Source organism: Phoca vitulina, unplaced genomic scaffold (assembly GCF_004348235.1).
Source record: "Phoca vitulina isolate PV1807 unplaced genomic scaffold, GSC_HSeal_1.0 scaffold5, whole genome shotgun sequence".
Lineage (NCBI taxonomy): Eukaryota > Metazoa > Chordata > Mammalia > Carnivora > Phocidae > Phoca > Phoca vitulina.
The window spans coordinates 57,432,968-57,454,864 of NW_022589708.1; the positions used below are offsets into that span (position 1 = coordinate 57,432,968).

At 36.7% G+C, this 21,897-nt stretch overlaps 1 protein-coding gene across 3 annotated transcripts in view; it reads right to left on the minus strand.

Annotated features, from left to right (window-relative positions):
* Nucleotides 1-21,121, minus strand: part of SUCLA2 (succinate-CoA ligase ADP-forming subunit beta) — a 44,438-nt gene extending 23,317 nt beyond the window's left edge. The window contains exons 1-4 of one of the 3 annotated variants that reach the window (XM_032403022.1): nucleotides 20,959-21,121; nucleotides 15,879-16,059; nucleotides 4,261-4,360; nucleotides 3,686-3,848 (exon numbers count right to left, since the gene is read on the minus strand). In XM_032403022.1, coding sequence (XP_032258913.1) covers nucleotides 3,686-3,848; nucleotides 4,261-4,360; nucleotides 15,879-16,059; nucleotides 20,959-21,048 — 534 coding nt within the window. In that variant the 5' untranslated portion in view covers nucleotides 21,049-21,121. Of the gene's footprint in view, nucleotides 1-3,685; nucleotides 3,849-4,260; nucleotides 4,361-15,878; nucleotides 16,060-20,127; nucleotides 20,236-20,905; nucleotides 20,927-20,958 lie in introns of those variants that run through there. The other 2 variants (XM_032403025.1, XM_032403024.1) reach the window with 2 other exon arrangements.
* Between the last annotated feature and the right edge of the window lie 776 nt (nucleotides 21,122-21,897).

The window sequence follows — 21,897 nt, forward strand, 5'->3', positions numbered from 1 at the left end:
ATAGTCTAAATTTTAGTTTCTGAATAAATTTCAAATGAAAAGGTATTCTTCACTTCCTCTCTAGAAAGGCAGTTGATAATTATAAGCTTTTACAAAGATCTAAAGGAGGGGGGGATACAGATTTAAGAAGGCCCTGTTCAACTAATGTCATGCTACTGAGGTAGAATATAAGTAAATTAATGTATTGATAACCCCAAAATATAATTTTATCCAACAGAAGAGGTAGAAACCAACAAACTTTTAAAATACTTGAACATTTTATTTTATTTTATTTAAGATTTTATTTATTTGAGAGAGAGAACAGCAGAAGAGGGAGAGGGAAAAGCAGACTCCCGCTGAGCAGGGAGCCCGATGCAGGGCTTGATCCCAGGACCCTGGGATCATGACCTGCGCCAAAGGCAGGCGCTTAACCATCTGAGCCACCAGGAGCCCCTGAACATTTTATTTTAGTTTTACCTTTTTTAAAATATCTATTGATAAGAGAAATTAAGAGCCACAAAGAAGTAGCACTATTGAAAGGGAAAAGATAATATTAAATTCTCACTGAAGTAATGATTAGGTCTCCAAGATTAGCGGTAAATTAGGAAAAAAGACAAAAAAATACATATGAAATAATAATATATAAAAGAAAGTGAACAGCCTCTCTCTGTACTAATTCCCTAACCAATTAGAAAGAAACCCCAAAATTGTAGGCAGCTGATCAGAAGAAAGCTTACACAGGTAAATATAAATCAGTTAAAACAATGACTATAGTTTTGCATTTGGTCATGACTGCTGAATGCATGCTGTTTCTATTTAAACAATTTGGTTTCAACTTTAAATTTTAGTGATAAACTTTCAGAACTATTTAAGTTCTAGCAAATAGTTGGAATTTCAAATAAATTAATAATGCTATTTTCTCCTTCTTAACCTAAATTCCTCTTTTCTTTGGTCCTACAAAAAATTTTGCCTTGAAATAGATCTGAATTTTAAATATGACAAATAAGCCACTTAATAAAAATGTCTTTTGGAAAATAATAAAAGTGGGGTGCCTGGGTGGCACAGTTGGTTAAGCGTCCAGCTCTTGGTTTCAGCTCAGGTCATGATCTCAGGGTCAGGAGATCAAGCCCCACGATGGGCTCCACGCTCAGCGCAGAGACTGCTTAAGACTTTCTCTCCCTCTCCTTCTGCCCCTGCCCCCCTCACTCTCTCTCTAATAAATCTTTAAAAAAAAAAAAAAAACAATAAAAGTATAGAAAATAAAAATTTGGAATTCTTGAGGCATTTGATATCTATTCCAGGCAAAGTAAAAAACTTGATATGGTTAAATGCACCATTCATTTACAGCAGATTACAATGTTTTACTAGAAAAAAAATTAAAATAGCAAATGTAATTTGCTAAATTAGATTTGTGTCAGCCCAAAAGTACCCAACAGGTACTGGGCAAATGGTAAGAAATCTAATTTTGAGAAAGTGCCCAAACAGAGTAGGTACTTAAATTGATTTTTTGACATACCAACCCTATGTAACACATACTAAAGAGGACCAATAGAGCCTATGATACACTACTAAAAACAGATAAGGAACAAAAACAATTTTTAATGATCAGCTGACTTCTATACACAGAACTTTAATTCAGTCAAAAATGTTCTTTTCTTTTCAGTTTAAATAGATGATTTTTGTCTTGTTTAAAAGAGAGTCCCCAAAATGCTTGCCATACCCCAAAAGGTAACACCAACCAACTCTACATTGGTCTAATGTGAGAGCATCAAAGAACAGTTGGCCAAATGGTTTTACTGGTACTATCAAATTTTTTATTTTTTTAATTTTTTTAAAGATTTTATTTATTTATGTGAGAGAGAGGGAGACAGGGAAAGAGAGAGAGAGAGAGAGAGCAAGCACAAGCAGGGGGAGGGGCAGAGGGAGAAGGAGAGGGAAAAGCAGACTCCTGGCTGAGCACAGAGCCCAACACAGGGTTCGATCCCATGACCTGAGTCAAAGTTAGACGCTTAATCAACTGAGCCACCCAGGTGCCCCACTGGTACCACCAAATTTTTAATCTGAATCATTACAGCTATGCAATGTGAAATAAAAACATTTTTCCCCCACACAAGACTCAGAGAGTTCTCTAAAAATTCAAGTCCTTAAAATGAACTCAAATTTGATCCTTTTCTCTAATGCATTTGGTAATGACTCTTCTCTCAGTGGTCATTATATCTTTAATAAAATATTTTCAGTGTGTTATAGTCATATCTTTAATAACACATATTCAGTTTGCTACATTTACTCCAATCAAGATGAGGTACTCTGAATGTTTAATATTACATGACTCATAACTCTAAAATAAAAAGTATAAAAATAATAACAAAATGAAACATGTTGATATACAACATCAATGGAAAGGAAAAGAAAATGTAATAAAAATAAGTGAATTTGTAAAATTATTGTTTTTGTAAATGTGTGTAATATATATAAGGTTATTGTCATGAGATTTCTAAAGTAACTTACAAAACTAAATTCTACCACATACAGAAACCTATAACGGTAAAGACATCACTTACAAATAAAACAATGTCTTTTTTTTTAAATTTTATTTTATTATGTTATGTTAGTCACCATACAATACATCATTAGTTTTTGATGTGGTGATCCACGATAAAACAATGTCTTTTATCCTATATATCCTGAGTGGGTTTTTACTACCACCTAGTGTTATACCTTAAGAAATACTTTCCTATAAAAATTAAGTTACAAAAGACATTTTACAATATCACTCAAACATTACTAAAGATATAATTAACTGTAGGGGGAAAAAAAAAATCACAGTATAGAAAATAACTATTTTTAAAAAGCTGTCTTATATAAGAAACCTATTTTCATTACCCTTAAAATTTCTGTTGTATTACTAATTGTGTAATTTACATCAAATCCTTTCTAGGGCTTCCAAATACATACTCAAGTTGCTTCAAAAGACAAAGAAGCTACCACAAAGATTCAGCCCATTATCTAGCCAATGCACTCAAAAAGCCAGATAATTATAGTATAAAATGATTATCAATGCTCTCTCAATGCAAACGGGTCTATGAAAGGACTTCCTAAATGCTAGCATTTCAGGTTCCCATAAAGAGAGGGAAGCAAAGGTAGGGTTATGCTCCTTAGAATCACACTGTTTGCTACTGAATGTCATCCTTCAACTTGCCAAACACCAAACTGACTACTGAAATAAACCCCAAACTATAAAAACAAAAACAAAAACAAAACAAAGCAAAAAAAAACACAAAAACACCAGAGGTTGAAAAAGAACAAGATGAAGTCATGGAAACGCATTCTTTTAATGGGCTCAGAACTCTCTTTGTTAAAAGATTTAACTCTGCTAGAAATTATCTTCTCAGTCTATGGAATCTAGAGATGAAGCCAAAGGATTTTAGCTGCTTTTAGTAAATTAACAATTTAGAAGTCCTGTGGATTCTATTTCAGCAAGGTTTTGCCTACAGCTTTTTTTTAGGCACAATATTATGTATTAAATTTTATATCATTAACCATGCTGGGTTTTTTTAAATGACACAAAAATGTTGTGCTCATGACATATACAAATAAGATTATGGATCATACCTTTTTAATCCTTCCCATACAAATAGAAATAACCAACCTCTGAAATTGAATGTAGTAAAGTCATCCTAAAGGTATCATGTCTACAATTACTCACTTGAAATGACCTTTCCATTGTTATTGCAAAGTAGTATTCTCTCCGGGGATATCTTCGCTCACAAACCAATACTTGATTGCATATTCTGCCCTTTTCTCCTGTTTGCTTGGTAAACAACTTTTTCCCAATCATTTGTGAGGAAACAGCTTTTGCTTCTTCTGGACTGAAAAAAGAAAAAGAACTCAAATTTTTTTCTCCTCCAACTGAGGAAAAACAAAAGCATATGACAGCCAAAATTTTATCTCATTTAATATTTATTTTTTTAATTTTTTTTAAAGATTTATTTATTTATTTTGAGAGAGAAAACACACCAACGGGGGGAGAGGCAGAGGGAGAGAAACTCAAACAGGCTCCATGCTGAGTGCGGAGCCCAACACGGGGCTAATCCCAGGACCCTGAGATCATGTCCTGAGTCAAAAGCAAGAGTCAGACGCTCAACCGACAGAGCCACCCAGGCGCCCCACTCATTTAATATTTAAATTTCAGTATTTTCATCAATTCAATAATAAGGGGTAATTTTTACAATATATTTTTTCTTTAATAATGATGATTTTTCCTTAAAAAGCAGGACTTACGAGAAAACTATCTTCACTCCTCCTTTGAGGCCACTCTCAAATGTTCCTTTTCCTCTACCACCAGCTAAAACCTGTGCCTTTATCACAACGTCTTTTGAACCTAGAAGAAAAACACTTCTGTTAGATAAGCAGCATGGAATAGCATGCAAGACATTATTTTGTTATTAAGCATATATGTTAAGTGATGTCATTATATGTAGTAGACTCATTTACCCACAATGTCAAAAAATGAAGTATTCGACATACATAGTTTTTCTCGATTAGAATATTAAAACATTCATCTAAAGATCCACAAGTTTAAAAAATTAGCCATTCATGATTCCTTAAAGAAGACTGAAAATCATTTTACTTTTCTTTAACACTAAATATCTAGTGCTTTGGAAGGTATTAAAAGTACAAAAATTGAGGCTCAAATGTCTTCCCAACATTTCCCTACCTTTCTATTCATGTGTAAAATTGCTATCCTGTGAAAATTTGAGTTAAAAAAGCTACTCTGAGCAGAAATACATCATAACTTAAGGAGAAACTGCCAGTACTGATACCAACTTACATTGTTCTGGTAACAGAAAGACCTGTTGATACACTTTCTTGAGCTATACTGTTATGAGGAGTATTATCAGGAGTTAAGCTATATTTATCAGAAGATTCAGGGATGTTATAAGTCTTAAATTTTTAATTTTTTATAGTACTTTTTAAAAAATTTTAAATGAAATTTTTAAAATAAATATTCTGAATTTTTCTTCTTTAACAGGTAGACTGATCTCTCTTCTATCTTCCTCTTTCTAATGTGCTGAAGAAAATCAGCAAACCAGCTGGTTAACCTGGGTACCCCTCATCATTCATGGTCCAGGGCTATTCCTCTTAGAGGGTATTCTCTGTCTCCTCAGACAAGCAGAATTTCAGAATCTCCTCATTTTGCCTCTTACAGCATTTTGCCTCTTACAGCATTTTGCCTATACTAGCAGTGCAACACTTGTATTACATTATGGCAAAATAATAATCTTATTCTTATTGGTTACAAGCCCAAAGCAGTCCCTGGTATATAACTACCAATCCATGCACACACCATGCAGAATACGGGGACTCCCACCTAATCAGATGACCCAACAAAATCAAAGAGGTAACAAATGCAGTTTCTGATAAAACCAGTAAGAAATGACCTAAAGTTTACACCTAAACAATTATTTAAAAAGAATGTTTAGAAAATTAATGATGTAAATGAGCCTACATTTAGAAGTTAGAAGATGGCCCTGTGAGTCAGTCAAGGAAGTGTTTTAAAAAAACCGTCTTTCTCACATCCCATACTCATCTTTAAAATTTATCCAGAATCTTAAAAAAAAAATAAATAAATAAAATAAAATAAAATAAAATAAAATTTATCCAGAATCTTGACCACTCTTCATCACCTGGTTTGAGCCCTGGTCCCAGCCACCATTCTCTCTCACCTAGATTACACTCGTCCCTGAAAGAGTACTCTCAAAGCAGCAAAGTGAGCACATCACTCCTCTATTTAAAACCTTACAGTGAATGCCCATTTTACTCAAAGTAAAAGTCACACTCCGTACAATGACCTACAAGGATCTATACAATTCCCCAGTACCCTTACTATTTGTATCTCCTATGACCTCCTCATCGTTCACTCCACTCCAGCTCCACTAAGTCTCCACTGTTCCCAGGCATGCTTCTGCCGTCAGGATTTGGCTCTAATGCTCCCTCCGCCTGGAATACTCTTCATCAGGTACAGGAAACCCCTGCTTTTCAAAAGTTTGCATTACACCACTTCGCTTTTACAGAAGACCTACATCGGATACCTGTTCTCACTAATTGAAAGAAATCCGAAAAGTGATTTTCGCTTTTGCAAAAAACAGCATTCAGTGTTGATTTTGAGGAGAGCCATTAGAGAGGTAGCACACACCCCAAGCAGCAAGAGGGGCCAAGCTCCTTACCCAGGAACTATTCTCAGCATCCAGCCACCAAAACTTTGAACCGTGCCTGTGAGCATCTGTGCTTTAGCCTAGGAGGGGTCATTTACTGGCTCTGGGAACACTTGAAAATTTCTCCTTATAATTAATGCTAACCGCTTTCACTTTATACCATTTTGGCTTACAAAAGGTTTCACAAGAATGCTCTACTTTCGGATACCAGAAGACACCTGTATCCATTTGAGAAAGGCCCGCATTCCCTTCAAGTTTTTCTTCTTGTATCTCATTGTCCGTGAGGCTTACCCTGATCATTCTACTTAGTAGTACAACCTGCCCACCTGGGACCAATCCTCCTTACCCTGCCTTTTTTCCATAGAATTCATCACCTTCAAACATAATATATAATTTTCTCATGTTTACCATTCATTGTTTTGCTCGAATACAGGCTTCAGAAGGGCAGAATCTTTGTTGTGTTCATTGATGTTCTCAAGCTCTTGGGAGCATTCCTAGCATATATTTTCTGAATGTTGAATAAAAGAACATTTAAAGATGGAAAGAATTCTTGCATATCTTGATTTTCCACTGCTCTTTTAAAAACTCAGAACTGGAAATACTCGGCCCTGCAACTAAAGCTGTTTAGAAGTGCCTGGTTTACACAAGATAGACCCTTTTCTATCTGCCACAGTCCCCACGATTCAGGTAAAAACAACTAATATTAGATGAAGATTAGAGAAAACGTAAGAAATTTCCTTAAAACGAACAATATTTTTCTTATCGGAAAGAAAACAGGTAGCCTCTGGGACAATGGCAAATTACAGAGTTCACGCCCAAACTTAAAGGAGCAGCCACTAGTCGTTTTACCTGTTTCTGGTTACCTGGTTTTTCCAGTACTTTAGAAATATTCATTCATATCCAAAGAGGATAAATGTAAACCCAACAGTGTAAGTATAACGTAAAAATGGCCAATAGTTAAACTGGTGCTTTGCTGGGCTAAATTCAAACATTCCTAACATAGTAAACTGAGAACTTAAAAAACTGACCTATTAGAGTAATAAAGCTCTAGTTTTTCAAAAATATTTTACAAGACAGAAGTCTCTTCCTCCACAAAATGTCAACTTCCTTTCTTTAGGAATATAAATTCCTTAACGGCAGAGATGATTCCTCATAAGTTCCTTCTAAAAAAAGCCCTTCACAACAAAAGAAAAGCCAAAAAAATTTAATGAATACAGTCTCATCAAGACAAGAGGGATTGCAAGAGAAATCTGAGGACAACTGATTGATACAAAGATTTTATTCAATTCCATTAATTCATTCAACAATTACATCTATATACCAGTTACCGCTAGAGCCAGAGATACACCAATGAGCAACAGAGACCTACCCTGCTCTTAGAGAGCTTACAGTCTTATTAGATTTGGCCCTTTGCTCTAGTCAGACAAGATCTTTTATGGATTCCAGGTTGTCTTTAAAATACAGTCACTATTCCTCCTAGCTTTAGTTATTCACAAATGTCTTAAGCATTCTTCATATATAGTCATCTAATAAAACACTGGGAAGAAGAAAAAAGAAGGCAAAGTCCTATTTTATGCCATTACAAATCTCCCTCCAGGGATTATTCATTAATTGGCAACCTTTGCACATGTTTATTCAACCAGACAAAAATTCCACATTATACTAGAATCCTAAACATTAGGACTAAGACACAGAATGGCTGAATAAATAAAAAAACAGACTAATCTATGCTGCCTCTAAGAGACTCCCTTTAAATGTAAGGACACAAACAGACTGAAACTGAAAGGATGAACAAAGATACTGCATGCAAATGGAAACCAAAAGAAAGCTGGGGTAGCTATACATATATCAGACAAAATCAACTTTATAACAAAGACTATAACAAGAGACAAAGTAGGGTGTTACATAATGATAAAGGGGCAATCCAACAAGAGGATGTATCATTGATAAATATTTATGCACCCAACATAAGAGCACCTAAATATATAAAGCAAACATTAACAGACATAAAGGGGGAAATAGACAGCAGTACAATTAATAGTAGGGGATTTCAATACCCACGTATATCAATCAGATCACCCAGGCAGAAAATCAATAAGCAAACACAGCCCTTAAACAACGTATTCGACCGTGGTCTTAATATATATATACAACATTCCATCCAAAAACAACAATACATATTCTTCTCAAGGGCACATGGAACATACTCCAGGATAGATCACATGGCAAACCTCAAAACAAGTCTTAATAAATTTAAGAGGACTGAAATCACATCAAGCATCTTTTCCAACCACAATGGTATGAAACCAGAAATCAATTAAAGGAAGAAACCTGGAAAATTCACAAACATGTGGAGATTAAAAAACATGCTATCAATGGGTCAAGGAAAAAATCAAAACAGAAATAAAAAAATACATCGAGACAAACAAAATGGAAATATACCAAAATTTATGGGATCAGCAAAAGCAGTCTAAGAATTCACAGTAATAAAAGCCTATCTCAAGAAACAAGAAAAGTCTCAAATTAATTTTGCACCTCAAGGAACTAAGAAAGAACAGACAAAGCTCAAAGTTAGTAGAAGGAAGGAAATAACAAAGGTCAGAACATAAATGAGACTAAATAGACAATGGAAAAGATCAATGACAGTAAGAGCTGCTTCTTCAAAAAGATGAACAATATGGACAAACCTTCAGCTAGACTCACCAAGAAAAAAAAAAGAGTGGATTCATAAAATCAGACACAAAAAGATGAGATACTACAACTGAAAACTCAGAAATACAAAGGATAAGAAACTATTATGATCAATTACATGACAACATACCGGACAACCAAAAAGAAATAATTCCTAGAAACATACAACCTACCAAGACTGGATCATGAAGAAACAAAATATGAACAGATTACTAATAAGGAGATTGAATCAGTAATCAAAATCCTCCCAAAAAATGAAGGTCCAGAACCAGATGGCTTATTGGTGAATTAAAAAAAGAATTAATACCAATCCTTCAAAACTCTTCCAAAAAATAAAAGAGGTGGAACACCTGCAATTCATTTTACAAGGCCAGAATTACCCCAATACCAAAACCAGACAAGGATACCACAAGGAAAGAAAATTACAGGCCAATATCCCTAATGAACATAGATGCAAAAATCCTCAAAAAAATTATTAGCAAACTGAATACAACAATACATTAAAAGAATCATATACCATCAATGGGGATTTATTCCAGGGATGAAACACTGGTTCAATATCCACAAGTCAGTCACTATACTAATAAAATGAAGGGTAAAAAACATATGATCATCTCAACAGATGCAAAAAAAGCATTTGGCAAAATTCAACATCCATTTATGTAAAAACCTCAACGAGGCCGGTACAGAAGGAACATACCTCAACATAATAAAGGCCATATATGACAAGCCCACAGCTAATATCCAACACAACAGTGAAAAGTTGAAAGCTTTGCCTCTAAGATGAGCAACAAGAGAAGGATGCCCACTCTTGCCACTTTAACACAGTGTTGGGAGTCCTAGCTATATCAGGCAAGAAAAAGAAATAAAAGGAAGGAAGAAGTAAAACTGTCACTATTTGCATATGACATGGTATTACATATAGAAAACCCTAAAGATCCCATCAAAAAACTATTAGAATAAATGAATTCACTAATACTGCAGGACACAAAATCAATACACAAAAGTCAATTACATTTCTATACATTAATCATGAACTATCAGAGAAATTAAAAAAAAATCTCATCTACAACTGCATCAAAAGAATAAAATACCTATGGATAAATTTAACCAAGGAGGTAAAAGACCTGTATACTGAACTGTAAGGCATTGATTAAAGAAACTGAAGAAGACAAAAATAAATGGAAAGATATTCCATACTTATAGACTGGAATAATACAGTTAAAATGTCCATACTACCCATAGCAATCTACAGATTCAATGCAATCCCTATCAAAATTCCAATGGCATTTTTCACAGAAATAGAACAAACAATCCTAAAATTAGTATGAAACCACAAAAACAACCCCAAGTAGCCCGTGCAATCTTGCAAAAGAAGAAAAAAGCTGGATATCACACTCCCAGATTTCAAACTATATTACAAAGCTACAATAATCAAAATAGTATACTACTGACACAACAAAATAGCCCAGAAATAAATCCATATATACATGGTCAATTAATTTATCAAAAAGGAGCCAAGAATATACAATGGAGAAAGGACAGTCTCTTCAATAAATGGTGTTGAAATGGGGCACCTGGATGGCTCAGTCAGTTAAGCGTCCAACTCTTATTTCAGCTCAGGTCATGATCTCAGGGTCCTGGGATCAAGCCCCGTGTTGGGCTCCACACTCAACAGGGAGTCTGCTTGGAATTCTCCCTCTCCCTCCCTCCCTCAGCCCCACACTTGCTCGCTTGCTCTCTGTCTAAAAATAAATCTTTAAAAAGTTTTTAAATAATAAAATAAATGGTGTTGAGAAAACTGGACAACCATGTACAAAAGCATGAAACTGAACCACCATCTAACACCATACACAAAAATTAACTTGGGGCGCCTGGGTGGCTCAGTTGGTTAAGCAACTGCCTTCAGCTCAGGTCATGATCCTGGAGTCCTGAGATGGAGTCCCGCATCCAGCTCCCTGCTCGGCAGGGAGTCTGCTTCTCCCTCTGACCCTACCCCCTCTTGTGCTCTCTCTCTCTCAAATAAATAAATAAAATAAAATCTTTAAAAAAAAATTAACTTGAAGTGCATTAAAGACTTGAACATAAGCCCTAAAATACCATAAAACTCCTAGAAGAAAATATAGGTGGCAAGCTCTTTGACATAGGTCTTGGTGATGATGTTTTCAATCTGACACCAAAAGTAAATACAACAAAAGCAAAAATAAGTAAGTGAGACTATATCAAATTAAAACACGTCTGCATACCAAAGGAAATCATCAACAAAGTAAAACAGCAACCTACTGAACGGGAGAAAATACCCGCAAATCATATATCTGACAAAGAGTTAATATCCAAAACATATAGAGAACTCAACTGTGGAAAAGAAATGTGATTAAACAACAGGCAGAAGATGTGAACAGACGTTTTTCCAAAGATATACAGATGGCTACTATATATAAAAATATGTTCAAAATCACTATTCATCAGGGAAATCCAAATCAAAGCCAGAATGAGGTATTATCTCACACCTGCTACAATGGCTATTATCAAAAAGACAAGGAATAACAAGTGTTGGTGAGGATGTGAAGAAAAGGGAACACTCATGCACTCCTGATGGGAATATAAATTGGTGCAGCTCCTGTGGAAAAGAGTAAAGAGGTTCCTCAAAAAAATTAAAATAGAACTACTATATGATCCAGCAATTCCACTTCTGGGTATTTATCTGAAGAAAACACTAACTTGAAAAAAACATATGTACCCCATGTTTATTGCAGCACTATTTACAGTATTAACAATATTAACAATAACCAAGATACGGAAACAACCCAAGTATCCATTGATGGATGAATGGGTAAAGAAATTATGGTATATGAACGTGTGTGTACGTGTGTGTGTGTGTGTGTGTGTGTGTGTGTATTCAGCCACAAAAAAAGAATGAAATTTTGCCATTTGCAACAACATGGATGGACCTAAGGGCTAAGTGAAGTAAGTCAGAGAAAGACATATTCCATATGAACGGAATCTTTTTTTTTTTTTTAAAGATTTTATTTTTCAACAGAGAGAGAGACAGCTAGAGAGGGAACACAAGCAGGGGGAGTGGGAGAGGGAGAAGCAGGCTTCCCGCTGAGCAGGGAGCCCGATGTGGGACTCGATCCCAGGACCCTGGGATCATGACCTGAGCCGAAGGCAGACGCTTAACGACTGAGCCACCCAGGCGCCCTGAACGGAATCTTATATATGGAATTGGAAAACAAAACAAAACAAAAAAATTAAGCTCATAGATACAGAGAACAGACTGGTGGCTGCCAGAGACAGGGGGTGGGAAAAATGGATAGAGGCAGTCAAAATTAAAGAAAAAAAAAAGATGGGACTTAAGACCCATTTCAAACTTATAACCTCATAAAACGTAACAATAAGTTTATGTTTTAAGCAATTAAAAAATACGTAGCAGATATAAGTATTATTATTAATGAAATTTAGAATTTGGCAATTAAAGTCTACTCTTAAAAAAAGGGTCAACAAAATATGCAAAAAAGACAGACCTAAATTTTACTAGGTTGAACAATTTTCAAGCAGCAAAATGATTACATTGTGTATAATTTCAAACATGGAAAGCCAATACAGATGCAATTCTATTTAGGGTAATAGAGGAACTAAGATGTATTTGTATCTGATCTTGTACTAGGGTTTCCCTTTTAAAATTCTATGAAGCACAGCTTTTATAGTTCCTCCGAAAATTAAACAAAAATGGGAGAAACTTCCCAAGCCTAAAAGATAACTATTTTTGGCAATACAGAATCATGAAATTAATGAGCTGTCTACTAAAGACCTATCATTAAAAACGGATATGAGGGGACACCTGGGTGGCTCAGTTGGTTAAGTGTTTACCTTCAGCTCAAGTCGATTCCAGAGTCCTGGGACTGAGTCCTCCATCTGGCTCCTTGCTCAGCGAGGAGCCTGCTTCTCCCTTTGCCTGCTCTTGCCCCTGCCTGTGTGTGCGCTCGCGTGCACTCTCTCTCTCTGACAAATATATAAATGTATCTTTCCCAAAATATAAATAAAATAAGTAAAAAATAAAATGAAAATGGATATGAGAAGGGGAGTCTGGGTGGCTCAGCTGGTTAGGTGTCTGACTCTTGATTTTCACTCAGGTCATGATCTCAGGGTCCTGGGATCAGGCTCTGTGCTCAGCGGGAGTCTGCTTGAGATTCTCTCTCTCTGCCCCTACCCCTGGCACATGCTCTCAATCTCTCTCTCTCAAGATAAATAAATCTTTTTAAAAATGGATATGAGAAAACCAGTCTATTTAAAAAAACACAAACACACACAAAGGAAAAGAAACTATATTTCTTCCCAACCATTCTTCCATCCCTAACTTCAGTTATTCACAACAGGCAAAACTAGCCTCCAGAATAGTGTTTCCAACTTTTTTCACATCATGATATACACAGAAAATTATAGAATTTGTAGGGAATACTGGGGAAAGAGGCCAGGGCTATTTCAGGAGTCGTTACCAGCTGTAAGGCTCAGCGGCCCGTCCCCATGCTAACTCACAGAACTGAGGGGAAGCAGGTTTGACCCACCTGTAAAGCATTTATATCTCACTATATCAGTTGGTGATGTAAGAGTTTTAATACATGGGAATTAATATTTTGTGAGTTGTTCAATAACTCAAGAAGCAAAGTAGCCAAAATCAGCATTGGGAATTGCTAGCTAGATGGACAGAACCAGGGTGTATTTCTAAGGCACATTATACCATACCTTGTGCAATTAGATCCTATAATCAACATCTTCTGACATTAAATATCAACAACTTCTGACATTAATGACTCCCAACGAAAGACAGAACTGTCCTCAACATCTTCATGGTAGTTACTAAATATACCTTTTAAAAGTAGCATTTCTGATTCTCTAAATTTAAAAGACCTCCTTAGTCACTAATCCCACTTCCATACTATAATCATCATCTGCAGCGTTACTTAACAAAAACATACTTTCTAGATGAATAAGATACCTTCTGTTCTAAAGGGCTCAAAATCAGAGCTGCCTACCTGCTCCTTACTTCATAGAAGTCCTGGTCCCAGAGGCCTTCCCAGAAATACTCATAATTAGAGTATACCCTGCACATGTTAACTATTCTTTCTTCCTTTAATCATTTAAGCATCATTAAAGTTTATAAGGAATAAAGAAATCAAGAAACTGGCATCCAAATAAATCCTATTTGTTTTATGAAAGAGTTCCTACAGATTTTTTTTGACAAAACAATGAATTTTGACTAAATGAGTAAATATATGGAAAATACAGAAAAAACAATAATAATAATTTGGAAATAGAAAAAAATAGTTTTTACCAACTTCATTAAATATAAATCAGGCCTTACTAACACTGGCATGAAAAACATTTTAAGCTTCAGCATTATTACAAAGGAAAGAATTGGTAAACAAACAAAAAATCATCACTCAAGAGATTAGACTAACAAAAATAAAAGAACAAAGTCAAGGGTCTAAATTTCATTCTTAAGGACAGAACAGTAGAGTAAGAAAACCTTATACTTTCTCAATTGCATTTCCATTTTTCCCTTCTACTTAGCTGACTCTTCTTTAGAAATTAAAGTTTAGGTCATATAAATAAGATCAAATCTCAAGGGAATAGTTATTAAAAAGTAGCCTTTGCAAGAAATACTACAGAAATACAAAGTACAATCACAAGTTTTCTTTAAACTTGACCTTTAAGAGCCTCTAATATACAGTGTTTTGAAGATAAAAATGAGGCACATATTTTACCATGCACAAGTTCAAGCTACAGGTCACCATTAATTAACAAAAATTTCACCAAAATTAGTATCAATTTACACAAGGCTTTCAATGAATAAAAGGAAGTTTGCTTATAATCTGAATAAAAAGGATTTTTTTCTAACAAAAAATTAAACTGTCAATGAAAAATCATGCTTCCAAGTCAACATCTCATTCAAAAACATAACTTGTATGACATATTTCTGAACTTGTACATGCCCTTACTTTTAAAAGAAAAACTCATTCTAGAAACAAATAAGTACAAAATGAGAGTAAAACTTTAAAAATTTTAAACATTTTTAAATGCTCCATTGCCTTCTTAAAATACTAATAAAAGCAAAGTCTTCCCCAAAGCACATTCAAAGCCTTATTAATCAGGTATACATACAACAGACTGTGCTAATCTACATAAAATTGGTGGGATTTTAAATACTGCTAAAAATGAAATGCAGTGTATAGCTAGTAAATTACTCGTTATTATGGCCTCATGTTAAATCATTAAAAATGTAAAGTGAAGGATATCTTCTAAAGTCAATATTTTTTAAATAAGAGATTAATATAAATTAACAAAAGCTATTAAGTTTTCTGTTATCAATAAAAGAATCTACTAATAAACATGGACAAGTACTTAATTCATTTAACAAATATCAACAGTTACCGATTACCTAAGTGCCAGGTATTCTTCTAAGAGTTTAGGAGGTATCACTGGACAAAATAAGACAAAGAAACCCTGCTCTCATGGAGCTTACAGTCTAGGGCTCAGCTTCTCCCCTCCCTCCCACCACCTTGGTTCCATACTTTTCCTGTCAAAAAAAGTTGGGGGAGGAATATTAGACCTCTTTACAACCACATAAACAGCTAGGATTTTCTTCACTACTTCCTTGAAGAATCATCACAGACACCAGTCTTTTAAGCTTCAGAATATTAAACAGATCTTCCTTCCCCATAATTATATTCCAACTAAAAACAGGACTTTAAAGGCTTCCTAATTCCAATATAATTGGTTCTTAAGTTACTAGCTCTATGGGAGCTCATAATAATCTCATAATAATTTTAGAATGTCAACAATCATAAAGTTCCACCTTCTCTTTTAAATAAATAAAATTCATTTTTTAAAAAATGAAATAAAACCTATAAGCTGTTATAAACTATAAGTAAAGTTCACATCTTATCAGAAGTGCCCATGTCAAAGTGGCTTAAGTTTTTCTTAAGTTAGTACCTAATTTTTTGGCAACTGCATAAGCTTCATCTGGTGATTTTGCCACATGTCCTTTGGGAATGGAGACACCAGCTTCTTGCAACAATTCCATACTCATGTATTCATGTAGTGAGAGACTCCTTTTTTGCTGCTGCTGTATTTGGAGTCCATGGTTGTTAAAAAATCCAGAACTTCCCAGAACCTAAAGAAATTGGGGACATATTATATATGACAGTAATTTGGAACTTATTAAAAACACCTTCCCAAAATACTTTTTTATATACAGTACTTGGTTCTTCATAACTATAATAAAACCATTACATTAAATCATCAAAGAATAATATTCAGAGTACCTAAATTATAACCTAAGAGCTAACCTACCAGCTAAATACCAAATGTTACCCTTGTAGTTTCATCTATTTTCTCATCATGTCTGGTCTTATCTTTTATTTGACTCCACTACCATATCCCTAATGACCTACAGAGCATTTCTACCTCAATGCCAAATTCAGCAGATCTAAAACCAACCTCATCTTTTCCAACAAACCAAAAATCCTTCCCAACTTTCTTCTCTCCATCATTCTTCCAGCACCAAACAAATAGCTTGGCACTAGATATGTGGTACTTAGTTGAGTGATAGTTGAGTTATTACTCTTTCATACACACAAGACTCAAAACCCTGGTTTCATCTGTAGTGATCACTGTGGTGTGCTACTCAGATTCCCCTTTCATAGCCCAGCTGCTGGGAGTGCTGGCTACTGACAGCTATCAGCTGAGTCCTCTTATTGGCTTCTTTGCCCAAGTCACACCTTCCCATTGTCAGCCTGCATCCAATGACTGGTCAACAGGGGTTAAGGTAAGGATATAAAGTCCTAGCACCTCACCCCAATTTGGGATAATTCTGAAGGACCATCTTAGTTCCAGATATCCCACAGGAAAGGCAAAGGTTCCTACTGCAACTGTACCACATTTCTACTTCTCCCTCTACTCAATCCTCCTTCCTTCACTCCCCCACAGGTGTTGATCCAGATACCACTTTCCAGTTGACTTCTTCAATGAAACTCTCTATTTCATAGCCCGCAAATATCATCCAAATTCCTCAATCCTATCAACTTTATATGACAATATGTAGAACAAATTAAGTGCTATGAAAGCCCTGAAAGAACGAACTGAAATTACACATTTAAGTATTAGCCATACATTTCCATTCTCTATACAGGAATACAGAATACTGAAACACAGCTCATATGAAACACACGATAGCATAAGAATTCAATTTAAAGGGATCATATATACAGTCTATTTCTTTTTAACATAAAATATTGGAAACCATTTACTAATAGTCCATGTTACAGTTAAGAGGGTTGGAAATGGGCAGTGCTGGACTATCAACTATTGCTTTATTAAACAGTCTTTCTTGAAGGGGGTTCATGAGCCATCTGCATCAAAATTACCTGGGATGTGTCTAAAAATGCAGATTCTGGGGCCCCATTCTCATTTACAAAATCAGAATCTCTGGAATGGGCCTCAGGAAATCTGCATTCATAACAAGTCATTCACCTGATTCTTAAGCACCCCACAGTTTGAGAAACACTAGTCTAAAAAGTCAGTCACACCTAGTAACAACTTATTTGATTCATCTGGTAAGCTAAAATCCTGAAGAACATTTCACCAGAGTAACTCAACTCCCTGATTTAGTGTCACTTCAATATTAAAAACCAGCAATATCCCAAACCATTCAGTACACATCTACTTTCTAAAATCCCATTCCTGGGTATATACCGAACAGAAATGAGTGCTTAGTCTACCAAAAGGCATATATATAAGAATATGCATAACAGGCTTATTCATAATAAATAAAAAGTGAAAATGTCCCAATCTCCCATCAACAGAATAAAATATGGCATATTCGTATACCAGGATATTACAGAGCAATTTTTTAAAAATACCTGTTGCTCAATGGATTAATCTCAAAACATAATTTTGAGGAAAAGAAACCAAACACAAGAATACATACTTTTTATATAGTTCAAAACCAGTCAAAATTAGTGATAGAAGTCAGCCAGAATTAGTGGTCACCTTCTGTTGGGGAGTACTAATAAGGAGAGAGGATATGGGTGCTTCTGAGGCCTGAAAGTATTACATATCTTGATCTGAATGGTGGCTACACAAATGTATACATACATAAAAATTAATCTAGCTACCCAAAGTTGTACACTTTATATAAATTATACCTCAAAATAACAATAAAAATAAGGGGGGAAGGGGAATACCTAGCAGAGCTTGGTAAAAATAGTTATACACTCAAACATTTTTTGAATGCCTATATACCAGACACTGTGCTAGGGATGCTAAAAGGATGAAACCAACTTGGTCTCAGCCACAGAATTCATTTAATGTAAATGAGCATGTAAATGAACACCTACAACACAAATAAGAGCATTCAGAGTCATTACGCAGCACCTAATTAGCTGGAGAGACTAGAAAAAATACTACGGAGGCCTGATCCCAGTTTGAAAATAAAAAAACTTGGGGCTCCTGAGTAGCTCAGTCAGTTAAGCACCCGGTTCTTGGCTTCAGCTCAGGTCATGATCTCATGGTGAGATGGAGCCCCCAGCAGGCTCCAGGCTCAGCTGGAAGACCCCTTCCCCTCTCCCTCTCCACCTGCCCCTCCCCCTACTCACAGGTGCTCTCTCACAAATAAATAAATAAATCTTTGAAAAAAATCAATAAATAAACTACTATCTATAAAGGACATTTAAGAACAACTGGGGAAATCTAAATCTAAATTTCCAAAGTATGATAATTACAAATTTCCTAAATATGATAACTATGTTGCGGTTATTTAGGAGAATGTCCTTATGTTTAAAAGGCGTGTGCTGGGCGCCTGGGTGGCTCAGTTGGTTAAGCGACTGCCTTCGGCTCAGGTCATGGTCCTGGAGTCCCGGGATCGAGTCCCGCATCGGGCTCCCTGCTCAGCGGGGAGTCTGCTTCTCCCTCTGACCCTCCTCCCTCTCATGCTCTCTGTCTCTCGTTCTCTCTCTCTCAAATAAATAAATAAAATCTTTAAAAAAATAAAAAAATAAAAAAAATAAAAGGCGTGTGCTAAAATATTATGTAGGGATAAAGTGCCAATACCTGCCACCTACTCTTAAATGGTTGAGCAAAAATAAATGAATGTAATTTTATACATACATATATAAACATATATATGCAAATGAATGTCATTTTTTAAAGATAAAGAAAATGTGGCAAAATGTTAAATACAGGTGAAAGCAATATATGTCCTCACTGTACTATTGCTGGAACATTCTATCAGTTTGAAATTTTTCCAAAAAAAGTTCAGGGTAAACCAATGACACAAAGCTCTGAGTATATTTTTACAGTTTCTTTCAAATATCTATATTCACAAAGAATAGTAGTACTAATAAGGTAATGCTGCTAGCTTTTATACCTCCTTAAAGGTTTTTTAATATCTGAAGTGTTGATAATCCTTTCCTTGCACCTCTAGAAGTTATGACTTGAAATATCAGTTTTTTTAATTACCCTGGTAAAAAATATTCCTGAAGAATCACAAGGATTCCCACATTGAAGTCTTTGTCTTTCTCCACATTATCACTTAGAAGATTCCTACTGCCAAAAGGCCACCAATTCCTGGCCAAATCCCTATACCACCACCCATTTAATCATTCACCTAATTTAAATCATATTAATTCAAAAGTGGGAAAATGTAGTTACTGGGGAATGTGATTCACGACAACTGAGAAAATATTTAAAATTAGTTCATCTGCTCATAACCTGAACTATTTTATCAGATATACACTGGACAAAAGATAGAAACTAGGAGGGTCATAGAACTAAACAAAATGTTTAAGAGTATTTGCTAAACTCACTGTGTGACCTTGAACAAGTTTCCTAGGAAAGAAAGACAGCACTCTTTAAGACTCCTAAGAAGGAAGTTCAAGACCAAAAAAAATCACTTCTCCTATTAAGAAGCATACTCATGTAATTCACTGCCTCCAGGTTTAGAGAATAAAGAAAAAAAAAGTTTAAATCAATTCATTTTTGTCATGTCTAAGGAGTTAATTTCAGAACATAATCTAAAACTCTGGAATTGACTTATGAAGCCTATCATGCCCTTTCACAAGTTTCTTGGCGTCAACGCTGGAAAGAACAGGCCAAGTCTTCCGGAAAAAACTGAAGAGCAGACTCAAACACACAGGCTTTGGAGCCAGACAGTTCTGGAATTAAGCCTTAGCTTTAACCCTACCTGCTTTGTGACGGAGCCCAAATTACTTGCTCTCTAAGCCAGTTTCTTCATCAATGAGGAGGATATTAATGACGCCCTTACAGTGCTGCTGGAAAGCCTAACAAGAAACTACAAGTAAAATGCCGGGCTCAGTACCTGGCACACGGTAAACACTCCAAAACAAAAAATCAAAACAGACAAACAAAAACTTGTGATTATTATGCTATACTCTACCCAGAAATGAAGTGATCCAAAAGGTAACTGTCTTACTTCCCCAGCTGGTAAACTGACAAACAGAAAACAACTACACGGGGGAGGAGGTGGGAAACTTCCCTGCCTCGTCACAAAAGAGGCCGGTCAGCAAGCTGGTCCTGTGAAAACATTCCCACCTATGACAGCTCCCAAGGGACATAAAAGTACATCTGAAGGGCATCTTCCCCCTCCCCAAAGAAGGGCCACGGATGCCTCTGCCCACCGCGCGGGGTGCGGAAAAAGCAGCACAAACTGCCCAGGCCCCCTCACCTCCACTTAGAAGCGCCCCTCACCCGCCTCCCCGCCGCCCCTCAGAAACTGAGAGAGCAGCCGCAGCCGGATGGCCGGGCTCCTCGCGGGCTGAGGACGAGAGCAGAGCAATGCAAACATGGGCCCACTCGCAGTCACAGCGGGCAGCACTCCAGGGCAAGCCGCCCGCGGGCCCGACTGGGCACCCCCATGTCACCCAATGTCACCTATTGCGAAATGACCCCGAGCCGGGCCTCACATCCCCTCACACCTCGCCCACAGGAGTCGGGTCTCCCACCTCGCCCTTTCTCCTGCCGACCCTCGAAGCGAGAGCGGGCTGGGCCGCAATACCTGGGCGGCGGCCCGCAGCGCCGGCCGGGACCCGCGGCTCCTAAGGGCGGCTGTGGCCAATAACCGGCTGTAGAACATGGAGGCCGCCATTTCTGAGCCCGACCCCGTCCCTCGGCGCCGTGCGCAGGCGCAGAGGCGCGAGGCGGCCGGCGACCCAGCTGCTCCTGACGCGCACTCCAACCCCTGGCCCCACCCATGGCGGGCGGGACCTGGGGTTAACTCTGCAAAAGCGGGTTCCCTCAGCAGAATTGCCAGCTCAAGCAGGGTTGGGCTTGACTCGCACGGAGCAAATTTTGACCTTTAGATATCAGCACCGCAGCCTCAATATCCAACCTGTGACAGAAAGCAACCTGAACACTTCCTGGTAAAGTGGTAAGATGTGGTATTGGAAAAATGACCAGCGTTGCCATCTGTGCGATCTAAACTTCTCTGAGCCTCAGTTGCCTTATCTGTAAGATGGGGTTCATTCAAAAAATAAGTACTCAGTATCTGCTTTGTGCCAAAGTTTGCGTTGATACAGCAGTGAATAAAACAGAGCGATTCTACCTTCAAAAAAGAAAAAAAAGACGATCAGCCACTAGTTACCAATCCAAATGGCACACGGAATCGCCTAGGAAGCTTTAGAAAAATTTCCCTCACCAGTATTATGCTGAGCGAAATAAGTCAAACAGAGAAAGACATGTATCATATGACCTCACTGATATGAGGAATTCTTAATCTCAGGAAACAAACTGAGGGTTGCTGGAGTGGGGGGTGGGGTGGGAGGGATGGGGTGACTGGGTGATGGACACTGGGGAGGGTATGTGTTCTGGTAAGCGCTGTGAATTGTGCAAGACTGTTGAATCTCAGATCTGTACCTCTGAAACAAATAATGCAATATATGTTAAGAAAGAAAAAAAGAAGAAGAAGAATGTAGCAGGAGGGGAAGAATGAAGGGGG